We start from the raw sequence: 15,675 nt of genomic DNA on the forward strand, positions 1-15,675 counted from the left end.
GATGGCTAGGTGCTTGCAGGACCAGAAGGAGTGGAGCACGAAACAGGGATTCTCAGTTTGCATTTCTTTGTTTTCTGGTATGCAAATTGCCTCTTCAGAGAGGAAGAGGACTAGAACTCTAGTGCCACCTATTGGAAGTAGCGATCAATATCAACTCTTTAATGAGCTTTGCCACATGACCTAGGATAAAAGCCAAACCAGAATCTCAGTTTGCAGACACTGTGTTTCGGGGTGCTGCCCCTCATCAGTACAAAATGTGACATCTTGTTTGGCTAGGTGAGACGCGTCTGACCGGGATCCAAAGGGTAACGTTTCTCCTTGTGGAGAGTGACATGCCAATGTGAGGAGACTTTTAAGCCTTGCAATGCTCCTCTGGGAAATTAAATATGCAAATGACCTCTTCAGAGAAGAAGAGGGCTAGAAGTCTCCTCACATTGGCAAGCCAGGCTTGGCATGTCACTCTCCACAAGGAGAAACGTTACCCCTTAGATCCCAGTCAGATGCCATTCACCTAGCCGAACGAGATCTCACACTTTGCACAGATGAGGGACAGCACGCCGAAACACAGTGTCAGCAAATTGAGATTCTGGTTTCGCTTTTATCCTAAGTCATATGACAAGGCTCGTTAAAGGGTCGATATTGACTTTTAGGATTTCTACTTCCAATAGGTAGCACTAAAGTTCTAGTCCTCTTCCTTTCTGAAGAGGCAATTTGCATATTTTAATTTCCCAGAGGAAAAGGATTAAAAGTCTCTTCACATTGGCAAGCCAGGCTTGGCATGTCACTCTCCACAAGGAGAAACTTTACCCCTTTGTTTCCTGGTGTCATGCACCCTCAGGGAATACACTGTCAATCAAATGTTTAATTGTAAGATAAGTCTATAACATACTGGGGACTGATTTATTACATATGATATATTGCAGACACATTTGCTGCCTTATTAACCCCTCATTTCAGATGACGGTGGGTCTTACATTCAACCCATATTTCCTATATCCACCGGTCAGTCCATGAATCATTTTCACTACCATCTTTAACAATCATATTGCTTTGTTATCAGAGGGGATTAAGGAAATTAAAGCTGCCCATGCAGAGCAAAAAAGCAATGGTCTAGATGACAGTGTGAATTTGGAAGTGACAGACCATCAGAATGACAGCCATGATGTGACAGGCGAGAGCAGCATATCGGAAGCATCATATTTCGACTGCTCTGGTCAGTCAGGTAAGTGATGGGTGATACATACGGACACACATTAATTAGACCACTACAGCTTAGCTGCTTTTTTTGCATCCATGATTATTGCTCTTGTGCATCCAAAAAAAAATGAAGCAACTCTAAAAATTACAAATATTCTACCGTTTTGAGTACACAGCTCCAATGCAGACAGTGGGCCATCAAAAAAGAGTGGGCAGATGGAAAGCAATATTTGATGACCTGAGGATCAGACATCAGACTTTCAAATAGTGCTTGTTGTAATCTGTAATGTCACATAGAAATGCATAGGATATATGAAACGGTAGAATTTTGTGAAGTTGTAGATGCACTGAAGCAGTATATATATATATATGTAAATAACATTGTGTACAATACCTAGAATAAGAAGAAGCTGAGATCCTAAAGGTTTGAGGAACAACTTTTTTAGTCTTATCTGGCTAAGGCTAAGTTACTTTTTAAAGGAACCTGATAGGAGATTGATGCGTTTTGGCAGCTGTGTATGTTTTATTCTGAAACGTTGCACATTTCTGTGATAATTTGAAAGGTCGGCCAGGGACTATGAGACTTCAACCACTATCCCAACACAGTCTACCCCCTGCCCCACTCTCCTTGACTGACAGGTCTCCCTCTATGTATGTGCAGAGGGCACCGCCACTATCAGCAAATGAAAATTTCTGGAAAACTACAAACATGGGGGTTGTATTTCTTGCTTAAATGGGTTGTCCAGAATCTAACAAAGTTGGTATATGTTTAGGAAAGTCAATAAAATAAAATATTCAATACTCACCTGTTTAAAGGCAACCTGTCACCTCCAGAGACGCTAATTACCTACAGATATAGGGGTAATCTGCAGGTAAATAGCTTAAATCCTGATTAGCAGGCTTACTGAAGCAGCAGCTACAGGGAGAAAATGAGCAATGAACTTATATCCGCCCTGTAGCTGCTCGTTTCCAGTCTTCGGGGTGGTGCAGTGAGATATTACAGTCACTGTGCACTATACTGTGTAATCACTCCCCTGCATATTGATTAACAGCCTGTTCTGCTCACATATACTGTACACACATGCTGCACACACATGCAGCACACAAACGCTGCATACATATACTGCACATAGATACAGCACACACATGCTGCACACATATACTGCACACATAGACTGCAAATGCATACAGCACACACATGCTGCACATACATGCTGCACACATACGCTACATACACATACTGCACACCCACGCTACATACACATACTACACACATACTCTGCAGGCTGCCAATCAAACTGCCAGGGAGTGATTACAGATGAACTCACTGAATAGTGAGTGATGACTGTAACAGCTCCCTGCACCACCCTATAACTAGAAGCGAGCAGGTACAGGGGGGAATGAAACTTCTTTTTTTCCCTGCAGCCACTGTATCAGTAAGGCAGCAAGGCATGATTTAAGTGCTACTTACACAGCATTTCACAAGATGACAGGTTCCCTTTAAACCCCTGCAATGGCGTCTACTGTATATTATCTGAATGACTCAGTGGTGATTCTGCTATTTACATCACGTCACCACTACTGGACCAGAAGACCGGTCCCACCAGAGTGACCTCGCTGAGACAGCAAGTGTCTGAACAGGTGATTATTGGTGTTAGTACTTTGCTCAATTGCCTTATATAAAGTTATATTTTATGACAGAGGCTGTGAATAAAGGTGTGCACAGAGCTTGACATAGGGATATTAGATGTGTGATACTGTGGAGATAACGTAACAGATACTTTATAAATAAAGTTAATTAAATCAGTAGAAATATCACAAATGTACCAGCAGAGGGTGCTGCTATCATGCGTCTTTATACTGAGTATAGTTTATACAAGAGGAGCCAACAGGAAAAAAAATGTCTATATAAGATCGGAGGAAACCTGAGCTTTGGGGGCTGTAATACGGCCCCTTATCACCGGAACTTGTACGTAGCTGTTATATAGTGTTTTTGCACATCCAGTCTACTTGCTTTACAATGAAGATATCTGTAGAAAGCTCCTAAAGAAACAATGTAGATCATAAGATCAGCAAACTGGTATCAAACTATATCCAAACTGAAGTCAGAATGCATCTAATGCTCTGTTACTTTAGCACATTTACTAAATTCTGGAGTAGCCAATTTCACCAGTCCAATTTTCTTGTACCTGTCCAATCTGTCTTTTTCATGGAAACCCATTATAGTCTATGGGCCAGAGAAAAAAGCAGAAAGCAAATCGATGCAATCTGTGTTGCATCCTAGTCCTGCCAGATGAGTAGCACCAGGTGATTGACAGCCTTTTCCCTGTATACACAAATGGGAGAGACCTGTCAATCAACTAGAGCGGAGCAGGGAGAAGCCAGCCAAGGACAGCGCCGGATTAGTCAGGTCTCTCACTATAGTCCCCCTACCGGATCTTTAAACAAGTGACTGACAGGTTCCCTTTAACGTTAAAGAAAAAACTAAAAGTTTAAAAATAAAAAAAAACATTGAAAACTTATCCGTGTTATCCTCCTCTGATGGAATGCTGTTTGTAATTACATTAGAAACTTTAAATAAATTCTTCTGTATTTTTCCAACTTTTCCATGTTTTCTCCCTGTTTTCGGATTTCTTGACTGTAGGGCAACAAGAATTAAGAAACAAAGATTTTAGAAAAAGGGGACAGAACTTGGGAACATAGAAAACCTCTCCCATCTCAACTGACGCAAAGCAGAAACTAAATGCACCCCTCCCTGAAGGTAAAGGGGTTTTCCCACGAACAAAAGTTCATTTTAATCAATAGATCTTGGAATAATAATAAGTTCTACAATTGGATGTGTGTAAATAAAATGTTCCTGTGCTGAGATAATCTTATAAATGTGCCCCTGCTGTGTACTGTGTAATGGCTGTGTCTGACCGTGCAGGAACATGGTCTGATCATACCACATCTCCTGGGCAGGGGAGGGGAAGCAAAAGAGTCTACAGACAGGACAGCACGGGATTACAGCTGATTCTTTCTGTGAGATAAAATATTTCCCCATCTATTTTTAAACAATGTTTAACTTCAAAGAAAGCTTCATTTGTGATCCCCTGCTGTAATGTCTGTATACTCTTTTGCTTTCTCTCCTGCCCAGGAGATGTGGTATGATCAGACCATGTTCCTGCACGGTCAGACACAGTCATTACACAGTACACAGCGGGGCACATTTATAAGATTATCTCAGCACAGGAACATTTTATTTAAACACATCCAATTGTGGAAATTATTATTATTCCAAGATCTATTGATTAAAATCAACTTTTGTTCGTGGGAAAACCCCTTTAATCTCAGGCTTGCTCTTGTGTGTTATGCTTTTTTTTTTTAATTTGCAATTAAACGATTTTTTTGTTTGTTTTAGATTTGGATGCAAGTCTAAACAAGTCCATCGAAAGCCCCGAGCGCTGCAGGGAACCTGGTAAAACTTAATAGTAATGCATTGATGTTTCCATTGTTCAACCAGTTCAAACTATGTTAGATGTTGTGGTAAGGGCAGAAGAAAGCTATGAAGGTTTATAGTTATCAATGATAAATATATATAGATCTATGAATTTACCCCAATACGAGGGCGACCTACTGAGATTGTACTGCATCTCTGTGCCAGCAAATACAGTGAAGGGACAGCAGAGCTTACCTAGTGTTGCAGCCCCTTACTTCTAAGGACTGAGGGAGTCCTGGTAGTTGGACCCCATTGATCAGCAATGTGATATTCACTTCGGCATTGGAGACTCACTTAGAAGACTCCATTGCAGATTCCATCCTATATCATAGGAAGAATAGTATAGCATACAGCAATATTCTTTCACTTAAAGGGAATCTGTCAGCGGGTTGTTGCTATGTAATCTAAAGACAGCAGGAGATAGAGGTTGAAACGCAGAATTCAGGGATGTGTCACTTGTCAAAGTGCATGCTGTTGTTTACTAACTGTGAAGGATTTATCACTAAGAGATTAAAAATGATGGACTAGTCCGGAAACGCCCCCTCCTGTGATAAGCAGCTCACTGTCTATGGACTTTGCACACAGAGAGCTTGGTGTGGGCGGTGTTAGCTTTCTCAGCTCTGCTTCATTCTAAATCTAAAAACTCTGATTGTGTCAGAATGGCTGCACCCAGTAAACTAAGTGATACATCATTGGATTCAGCTTCTCTTTACCTTCATCAGGCTGCTCTCATATGAGGTAGCAAAAACCTGCTGAGAGATTCCCTTTAAATGGCATGAGGGTCATACAGTGGACCAGCTTCTGCCTCGTAGTTTCCATTTTTCACAGAAACCACAAGGCAGAACAGAGCCTAAGTGATGTCATAACCTAGTAATATGCCATCTTCTATTGTGGGAAAAATCCTTTTAAGGGCACAGTCAGACGGCCGTATAACACATTGCAGTGCCCAGACTGGTCGGCAGCTCATGGAAAATAAGTAGGAGGGAAGATGCACTGAACCCTTTGGCCACACCAAGGGTGCACTGAGCATCAGTGCTTGGTTTGAAAAGTAATTTTCTGCTGACACTCTTTATTACAGATCGCTTTGTGTAACCAGATCTTTACTTGTCCCTTGCCATCATATATTTTATTTTCATTATTATGTGATATGATGCATCAGTATCATAACTAAACTCGTATACCACTTATCCACAGCATGCACAATTTGATTGCATCATTCCCTATTCACTGCACCACACTGTGTTCTGGGCAAATGATAACTAGACATTAACAAAATAATAATAATTATAATACTAGAAGAAAAACATTTCTAAACTGTTCCAAATCTTCTTTTAGCTCAGGATGTAACTTTAGCTTCCCAGCTCAATTACACCACACTATAAATCTTCATCAATCTTCTAATCAGTTGTTTTACAAAGTGATCCATGACGCAATGTTTTCTGCTAGATTTTTTCTACTTGCGATAAATTACTTTAAAGGATCAGATGGTTAATAAACATATTTTACATCTTCATCTTATTGCATGTGAAGTGCAAATCAAAAATAAAATCGGTCTACAAAAAAAAGAAAGAAAAATCAAAATTGCTCCTTACTCAGCTCAGCAGTAGTAGTGTTTTAAAGAGAAACTGTCAGCAGGTGGAAAGTGGACAGATTCTGCTCTTATTGTATTCCCGCTGGTCCCTTGAGTATTCCATTTTTTATTTTTTTAACTCCACCATAAGGTTCCAGAGATATGGGGCTTATTATTTAGTGCTAATTTTTGTGTTCTTTGCAAAGGGAAGGGATGTTCCTCACAGGAATCTCTGGGGAGTGTCTTTAGGCTGCCCTGCATTACTATTTATAAACAGCAGCCAACATGTCAAATAACCAAAAAAATGGGTTAAAATCCCAGATAACCGGGCCTTACCCAGACAGCCTACTCACAGTGTATATAAAACCAAACAGAGACTAAGAGTATAAATGGCTTACAAAAGAAGATTGTTTATTAATAGATAAATATACAGTACAAAAATTCATTTTAAATATCATAAATATAGGAAAAGGGGAAAAAAAGTGCAAAGTGCCTAAACCAAGGTCCCCAAAAGTTCACTGCATCCCATCCCAAATGCTGAGGAAGTTGCGGCCATCAGAATTTCAAGCCACACTCACCACTGCAGTAGTGGCCTGAATGGATGTGGGAAAACCCCACTTGCCAAGTAGAAAACAGTATGTACTCACCGCAAAGTGGATGGGATTGCAGGGAAGGGGGAACCTCAGGGTAGCAGGCGCACCTCGACGCACGTTTCACTGTCACAGGACAGCTTTCTCAAGAGGAAGTGTGCATAAGAGTTTGCAGGACCTTAATATATACGCCCCAAATTGGTCAGATGAGTAGTCACGTGACCAGAAGGTATCAAAAGTAAACAGGCAGGAGTTTGTAGGACCTTAATATATACGCCCCAAATTGGTCACATGAGTAGTCATGTGACCAAAAGTAAACAAGCAGCGGTCCAGAGTTAGTGCAAGGAGGATACTGACAGCGGATCAATGCCCGGGACCGGGAAGCCACGGCGCATGCTCACAGTGGTCACTGCGCCTCATCAATGCTCTTAGATGTAAAGGCCCGTCCAGACTAGCCCTGCAGAGTTAAAAAGAACCCCCAAAAAAGGGCGAAAGAATTAAAAGCACAAAAAGCGTCATGCTAACCATTAGAAAAATAGGGGCTCCCAGAGGAGCAGGAGAACATTCTATCACTACAGAAACGAAGAGAAAACCAAGCTCTCATTCAGGCCCCGTGGAGACACTGTATCTAGGGTTAAAATCCATCTGGCCTCTTTTTGGGCCAAAATCTGTTTGGCATTCCCACCCTGGGAGCCCAAGTGTAAAATGTCTATGCCGCGTACCCTCAGAGAACTGGGGTCGCAGCCGTGATACTTATGGAAATGGCACGGGAGCGTCCTCAGCTCCCGGGGGTCAGCGACTTTATTTGCACCACGAATGTCGCGCACGTGCTCTTGAACTCTCACCCCGAGCTCCCTTGTGGTCAAACCAACATAGATTAGTTTGCAGCCACAGGTGGCATAGTATATAACGCGGGTAGAACCGCACGAAATATACTTTAGAATTTTAAATTACTGCATTACTACCCTGTGAGTAACTTGGTAACTTGGTAAAGACCATAAAAAGGAGCCCTAAATAAAGAGAGATAGGACATCTCTGCTGCAGCCGCGTCAACAAAGTACTCTGGGGAGAGGTCAAAATGCGGATCTTGAGTGACAGGGGCTTCAACAGTTAAAAAATACTTATTTTATTATTTTCAATCATTACCTACCTGTGACCCTTTTTCCCTTTAAAGGGAACCTGTCATGTAAAAAAAGCTATTAATCTTCAGATATGGGATTAATCTGTAGGTTAACAGCATTCTAAACCTGCCTGGTGCCGGCACAGCGTTCAAGTTTCAGTCACGGGGTGGCACTAATGCGGGTTCAGTCCTCCACTCTGTGTATAGAGAGTGGCTGCTGTAACTACGCCCTTGGCACTGACTGACAGCTCACTCATCATTAAGTCTTGCTCTCAGTTAGTGCGTGTGGTGTGGTTATTGCTGCCGCTCTCCATACTCAGAGCGGTGACTGAACCCACACCGGGTGTGTCAGATGTGACAGACAGTCGCCCTGCAGTTGGTTTCTGAAGATCTCTTCGTTTGGCATTATAGACACCTTCTTAGCTGTTTCACTCTAGGACCCAGCGGCTACCTTCATCCTGCTCTAATTGACACCCTTGCCTGGGCGATTAGATAGTTTTACTTTGCCACAGGGCGGTACTGGTGATATTTACATGTTTCCTTGTGAAAGATTGGAGTGAGTTCATTCTGTTAACTTCCTCTCTGGTGCTAAAAGGACGTGTGTTATCTCTCTGAAGTCGGCTCAAGCTAAGTTATCTTTCCCCCTTGTCTATCTACCTTGTTGTCTTTAGTTGTTAGTGGGGATCGACTAGTGCTCACCCCCCCCTTCTTTATCATGGGCCAAGCGCTAAAGAAATACAGGGATAGGTTCCTGTGTGGCGATTTGTGAAGAACCAATATAGGGACGTTAGGGGAGACAGGATGATATCAGATCAGCCTAGGAGGTCTCCACTCCCCCCTTTCCCTAGAGTCTGGGTTCCCTTCCCCTCTTCCCTTTGTGTTGCACTTAGTCTTTCACACACCATGCGTGACACTATGTTCCTAGCCAGTCTCTCGATATAAACAAGGTCATATGACTGCTGCAGCCAATCGAACATATTTGTGGAGGTTGCAGCCGATCAATATGCCACTGATTGGCTGCAGCAATCCCATGACATTGTTTATATCACAAGACTGCCAGGGGGACATAGGACTCCGAGCGGAGGAGTGGTGCCGGTCTGAAAGGGAAGTATACAATTTTTTTTTATGCAGCACACGGGGGGGGGAATTAATAAGAGATTGTCCAGTAGTAGGCAGCCCATTCAAGTCCAAACTAAACAGTGAAGTTACTCAGGGATTTTTCTTCAGAGCCACATTGGCAATGATTTGAAGATAGAGAAGGAAGACAGTATGTAACATCTGCAACATGTGGAATTCAGCAAGTTCACTTGCAGACAAAACAACTAGATCTTAGGGGAGACAGGCGACAAACATTTCCTTCAATTCACTATCGTTATATATTTTGTACTTGTGCAGTGTCCGCTAGAAATAGTGTAGGATATCAAGAAGATTTAATTTGCTTAATATCAACAATGAAGAAATAATCTGGAAAAAGTGTATCTAGAGACTGTGGAATAAGTTGCAAAATAACATAAAAATGTCTATAGGAAGTGAGTTATGAAACTAGATGATGTATTTACTGTGCTGCCTCATAATTAGCTGGAACAGTTTCTGTTCAGTACCAAGTTCTCTCCATACAACCCCTGTGTCCTTTTAGGACATGTTTTTACAAGTGTAGTTGCCTATTCAGCATTCAAAGTTAATTTCCTCACTTTTCCAAATGTAATGTATTTTGTTTTTTTTTGGATAGCTTTACTTTAAAGAGAACCTGTCATCACAATTTTGTAATGTAAAGTAAAGACATGGCTGTAATGGGGCAATAATGCAGATTAAATTCATATCTTTGGTGAAGAAATCTTCTTTGTTCTTCTTTAATCACCATTTGAAGTTTTCTTATAATTAGATTTCGGTGCACAGGGTCCGGACTGTGCACTGGGTCTTCTCCTCCCTGTCTGTGATTCCCGGCCCCTCTTCCTGTCTTTTGATTGATCCACCTCCTTTGTGACCTGACATTCACAGACCGAAAGCAGGCGGAGGGGCCGGGGAACTGCAGACAGGGAGGAGAAGACCAACTGCACAGTCTTACCCCTGTGCACCGAAATCTAATTAGCAGAAAACTTTGTAGAGGAAATATTGTAGAATGGCACATAACCATCAGACATCACTAGAAGTTTTATTTCAAACATCCCAATAATGAAATGTAGCAGTGCGCACTACAACTCTATTAAGTGTCTGTAGGACTACCGGTGTGATCAGCTATCTACAGCAGTCCTATACACAATGCCTGGAAGCAGGCGTGTTCTGGCCCTCAGGAGAAGAGGAGAATCCTCCGGTGGGCCCTTGCACTGGCGCACAGGAGAAGAGAAGAATCCTCTGGTGGGCCACCACCCTCTTATATGAGCAGTAATTGGCACAATATACTTGAATCATTATGTACAGACAAAGGCAGCATCTTATTCATGTAACAATCTACCCAGTTCATTGTTATATACATTTGCATGTAGCTGAAAAGTGGGGCCCTGGATTTGGTTACTAGTGGGCCTTTGGCACCCCAGTCTGACACTGAATGGAGGGTGGCAATGCAGTGTTACCGCTACATTCCGATCGGACATATCCTGTAGCTGGGTGATAACTTTTAATATTGAAAATAACCATTTAACCTACCAGATCTTAAAAGGTAGAAAAGAGAGATCATGTTTGTAAGCTGTGTTGCCTATATATTAGTGTAAAAACTCAATCCATGTCTAAGCACTGAGCCTGTTAAACAGTGCAGAAGACTATTAGGATTCATGTGTTTGTATGACTCACTTCATGGCTAGAATACAGTATGCAATAATGTGGGGGTGATAATTCCACGTGAGTCCTTTATAAGTTAATGTCAATGCACAATGGAGCGCAGAACAGCTTCAGCGTAAAGCTCATACCGACAACAGATTAGTTTACGATCCTTTTGCCCTTGTCAGTGTTTAGCAGCAGCAACACTTCCAACTGACAGGTCACTAAAGTCAGATGTAAGATTGCAGCTCTCCCGTAAAACTTTAACACTGATAATTAATCTATAAAGTTAAAAAGGTTGAATTATTATATTTTGGTTCCTAATGAGCAAGGACCCCTAAAATAAAAATGAAAAATCCCCATTAGATACAAAGGCTTGAGTTGTACCTAGGTTTATTCTCCCACTTCAAACCAGTATCTGTTTCTGATAACATTTTAGATTGGCTAAAATGGTTGTCATGAGTTTGCGTTAACGTACAAGTCCCTATAACTAGCCATATTAAGATTAAAAGCTTAAAGGGAATCTGTCACTCGATTCATGCTGCCCAAACCACGGTCAGCATGAGTGGGAGATTCCAGTTGATTGATAGGTGTCTTTTTATGTACACACATCGGAGAGACTTGTCAATCAACTAGAGCGATGTGGGGAGAAGCCGGCCGGAGGTGGCACAGGTTCCCTTTTTAAGCAATTTTCTTAATAGTGTTCATTACACTTTTTTTTACCATTTAGCTGCTGCAGACTGTAGGTAGTTCTGTAAAGTGAAGAAATCCACCATGATATCCAAAGGTTCTCTGCTCCCCCACCTTCTCTCAGTGTTAGAGATAGCAGAAGGGAGGTGTGGAGGGTTGTACAAAATAGGATGGGGAGAAAGTATTTCAGGGAGGCAGAGAAAACAGGCTATAGACAATGAAGAAAGAAGATGAAGATAAAATAAGTGCAGGATAGAAGCTGTGCTGATACTTGAGCTAATGAAGACAACCGCACCCTAGATACTCACAGACCTCACATCCAGCCTATATTTGTCACGCAAGGTGTGGGAAAGACTAAGTGCCACACGAAAGGAAGAGGGGGAGGAACCCCAAACACTAGGGAAAGGGGGAGTGGAGACCCCTAGCCAGATCTAATATCACCCTGCCTACCATACTGTTCCTATATAGGTTCCACGAGCAGAACTCTAAGCCCTGGATGTCCCTAGAGCTTGGCCCTAGATAGGGAGGGGGAGGGTTGAGCACTGGTCAGGCCCCACTTCAAACTAAAGATAACAAGGTAGGCAAACAAAGAGGATAAACTTAGCTTGAGCAGACACCAGAGGAAAAATGCCAACTGTCCTCCAAGGGCACCAGAGAAGAAGCTAGCCGACTGCTAGTGCTCCAAGCCTGCAGAAAGTTAGAAAGAAGTATCACCGGCGATTCCCTGGAGCAAACTGAGTGCTTTTAACTCCCAGGCAAGGGTATGTCAATCAGCAGCAGGAGGGAGGTCACCGCTGGGTCCAAAAGGAAGAAGGATTAAGAAGGCATCTGTAATGCCAAGCGCAGTGACCTTTTGCAGCCAGATTCAGAGCGACTGTCTATTACACCTGACACACCCGTGACAATATTACTGGTAGACACACTCCCACAAGAGAAAAATCTGAAACTTGAAGCAGGCTGCAAACAATAAAGCAATGAAAATTGCAGACTGACCCTTAGTGTAATATTATTAAGTAAAGGTAGACACCAATATATGAAATAATAATTTTTCCATTTAAACAGTATCCACCGTCTAAAGATATCTTTTAATTCCAGAATCGTAACCCAATTAAGACATTTTGTGTGAGTGACGTGGGCGAGGGAAACTTCCAACCCTGCTGCACATAATAGCATTGATTTTTTCAAAATAGAATCATCTTATTGAAAATACCTTAATGTCTCATTTACAGAGGAAGAAGATAAGCACAGAATGAGCCAAGACCGGGCTTCTCCAGTCCCTGAAATGACACTTCGAGATTACCAGATGGAAGTGGCCAAGCCAGCTTTAGATGGAGAGAATATCATTATATGCTTGCCAACGGGAAGTGGGAAAACCAGGGTAGCGGTGTACATCGCACGGAACCATCTGGACGAAAGAAAGAAAAAAGACTTGCCAGCAAAAGTTATTGTCTTGGTGAACAAGGTATAAAACTAGTAAATTGCTTTTCTGTCCCGTTATTTCTAATAATGCATGGAAGAGATAAATAAAAAATACATTATGGAGATTATCACGAAGATCATGAGCATGCTATAAATGTAAGAGGCTGAAGACCCAAACCACTAAGGTTGATGATATTTTTTGCAGGTTCCTTTGGTTGACCAGCATTTCCGCAATGAGTTCCATCCACACATGAAAGATCGCTATTGTGTCACCACAATTAGTGGAGATAGCCAGCTGAAGATTTCATTTCCTAAAACTGTGAAGAATAGTGATATCATTATCTGTACAGCCCAGATCTTGGAAAATTCCTTAATGAAGGCAGAAGACGACGAAGAAGAAGGTGTCAAACTGTCAGGTATGTTAGTAATGTTCTTTTTTGAAGGGGTTTTCCCACAAAGTTAATTTTAAAGTTGATTTTAATCAATACATCTTGGAATAATAATCACTTCCACAACTGGATGTGTTTAAATAAAATGTTCCTGTGCTGAGATAATCTTATAAATGTGCCCCTGCTGTGTACTGTGTAATGGCTGTGTCTGACCGTGCAGGAACATGGTCTGATCATACCACATCTCCTGGGCAGGGGAGGAAGCAAAAAAGTATACAGACATTACAGCACGGGATCACACCTGATTCTTTTTGTGAGATAAAGCATTTCCCTTCCTGTTTTTAAAAAAATGTTTTATGTAAAAGAAAGAATTATTTGCAATCCCCGTGCTGTAATGTCTGTATACTCTCTTTTGCTTCCCCTCCCCTGCCCAGGAGATGTGGTATGATCAGACCATGTTCCTGTACGGTCAGACACAGCCATTACACAGTACACAGCAGGGGCACATTTATTAGATTATCTCAGCAGAGGAACATTTTATTTAAACACATCCAATTGTGGAAATTATTATTATTCCAAGATCTATAAATTAAAATTAACTTTTATCAGGGGAAAACCCCTTTAAATGAATTACGTCCAAATAGTACTTCCTATTGTCTTTGGTTACTATGAACAATGCTGAGTTTCTCCAGTGCTGAGGATGCAGGTGTCAATAGTTTTGGGCTTTCCTGCTGAGAAACTTTTATTAAGACAACCCCTTTCCATATGTCGTTTTAGCACAGTTGGACATCATAATGAATGGTTTCCCATTGGTGTCCCTTTTCTAGTAGCTAGAACTCATTGGTGCTAACAAAAAAGCAAATCTTGCTGCTCTGGCAGATCCGGTTTCTCCATGTTATGTGTAATTCTCAACTCAGCCTCAAGATTTAGAACTCCTCTAAAGTGACAGCATGGAGACAAGTGAGGGGGTCTTTCTATGCTATAGAACAGCTATTGCTAGTCTCCCATAAATAGCATGTATTACCTGTATGATTGCTGGGGAGTCTGACAACTAGGATCACCACTAATCACAAAGCCAGGGGGTCTAAAGCTCTGTGTGTGAATGAAGCAGTATTGATCACGTGCCATCACCAGTTTATTTACCGCTCTATTCACACACGGGACTTTTGTCTCGCCATACTCAGAATCAGTGGGCATTTCAGCACTTGGATCTTCTCTATTCATCTGCCCAGTGAATATATCATTAATGTTGTTCATGGGACAACCCCATTAAGTATAGGCATCTGTTGGCTGTTTTATATTGACTTAACTCATTTAGACTTTGTGTTTCAGATTTTTCCCTCCTTATCATTGATGAGTGTCACCATACTCAGAAGGGAGGTGTCTATAATAACATTATGATAAGGTACTTGCAACAGAAAAAGAAGAATAAGAGGTTACTTAAGTTGGAAGAACCAGCGGTCCCGCTTCCACAGATCCTGGGACTGACGGCATCGCCAGGTGTTGGTGGAGCTAAAAACAGTAAAAAAGCTGAGGAGCACATCTTAAGAGTAAGTATTTATTAGTCTATGTGAACTCTAGAACAGAATTTTTTACAGGGTGATTCACACGCTACTTTACCCGGAAAAACTGCTGTAACTTCTAGAAGAGACGATCTATCGTGCTGAAATTTGGAGTGTACGTACTTTGGTTCATGAGAAGTGAGAGCGCAATGAACCTCAGCGACAGCGACCGGAAACATCCTCATGCCAAGTGATCTCGCCAACTTCTCATCCCGCTGGTCGTCTCCATTTTCATTTTACTCCTGCCGAATTCCTTCTTCATTTGATAACAATGTCCAGATACAATTTGGAGGAGCGTGCTTTCATTGTGAAAACTTATTGGAAAACTGAGTCCTTAAAAAGGTGCCAAAGTGAGTTTCCAAAGAAGTTTCAAACCGTGTATTCTGTCATTGGTGAATAAAGTGGAACGTACAGGAACATTACTGGATAGGCTTGATGGAGGACTTCCGAAAATGTCTAAAGAAACAATTGAAGATGTAAAACAGTGACTTCTGGCATCTCCACGCTTTTCCAGGAGACAGGCATGCCGTTTTCAACATGTCAAAAAATGGCCAAGAAACGTCGTGTTCGCCCGTATAGAGTTACTGCCATTCAGGAAGGGGTCGATCAAGAGAAAAGAAGTCATTATTACTGGATTTTTTTCCTTTAGGGCCATTTGAAGGGTCGAGTGTACAGTAACAAGCCACGAACATTACAGGGACTCCATGTCACGCACAGTGTGGGAAAGACTAAGTGCAGCACAAAGAGATGAGGGGAAGGAAGCCCAGACACTAGGGAAAGGGGGAGTGGAGACCCCTAGACAGATCTAATAATACCCTACCTACCCTACTGTCCCTATATTGGTTCCCCACCAATCGCTGAGCAGGAAACCTAAGCCCTGTATATCCCTAGGGCTAGGCCCTAGAT

The 15,675-nt window shown here is 41.9% G+C and overlaps 1 protein-coding gene across 1 annotated transcript in view; it reads left to right on the forward strand.

Annotated features, from left to right (window-relative positions):
- Positions 1-15,675, forward strand: part of IFIH1 (interferon induced with helicase C domain 1) — a 40,949-nt gene that overhangs the window by 7,279 nt on the left and 17,995 nt on the right. Inside the window, exons 3-7 of the mRNA XM_073647053.1 lie at positions 1,061-1,222; positions 4,598-4,654; positions 12,629-12,861; positions 13,024-13,234; positions 14,540-14,757. Of these exons, the coding sequence (XP_073503154.1) occupies positions 1,061-1,222; positions 4,598-4,654; positions 12,629-12,861; positions 13,024-13,234; positions 14,540-14,757 (881 nt within the window). The remainder of the gene's footprint in view (positions 1-1,060; positions 1,223-4,597; positions 4,655-12,628; positions 12,862-13,023; positions 13,235-14,539; positions 14,758-15,675) is intronic.

The sequence above is a fragment of the Phyllobates terribilis genome, unplaced genomic scaffold, assembly GCF_046119375.1.
Source record: "Phyllobates terribilis strain yellow unplaced genomic scaffold, ASM4611937v1 Scaffold_9__5_contigs__length_417890890, whole genome shotgun sequence".
Lineage (NCBI taxonomy): Eukaryota > Metazoa > Chordata > Amphibia > Anura > Dendrobatidae > Phyllobates > Phyllobates terribilis.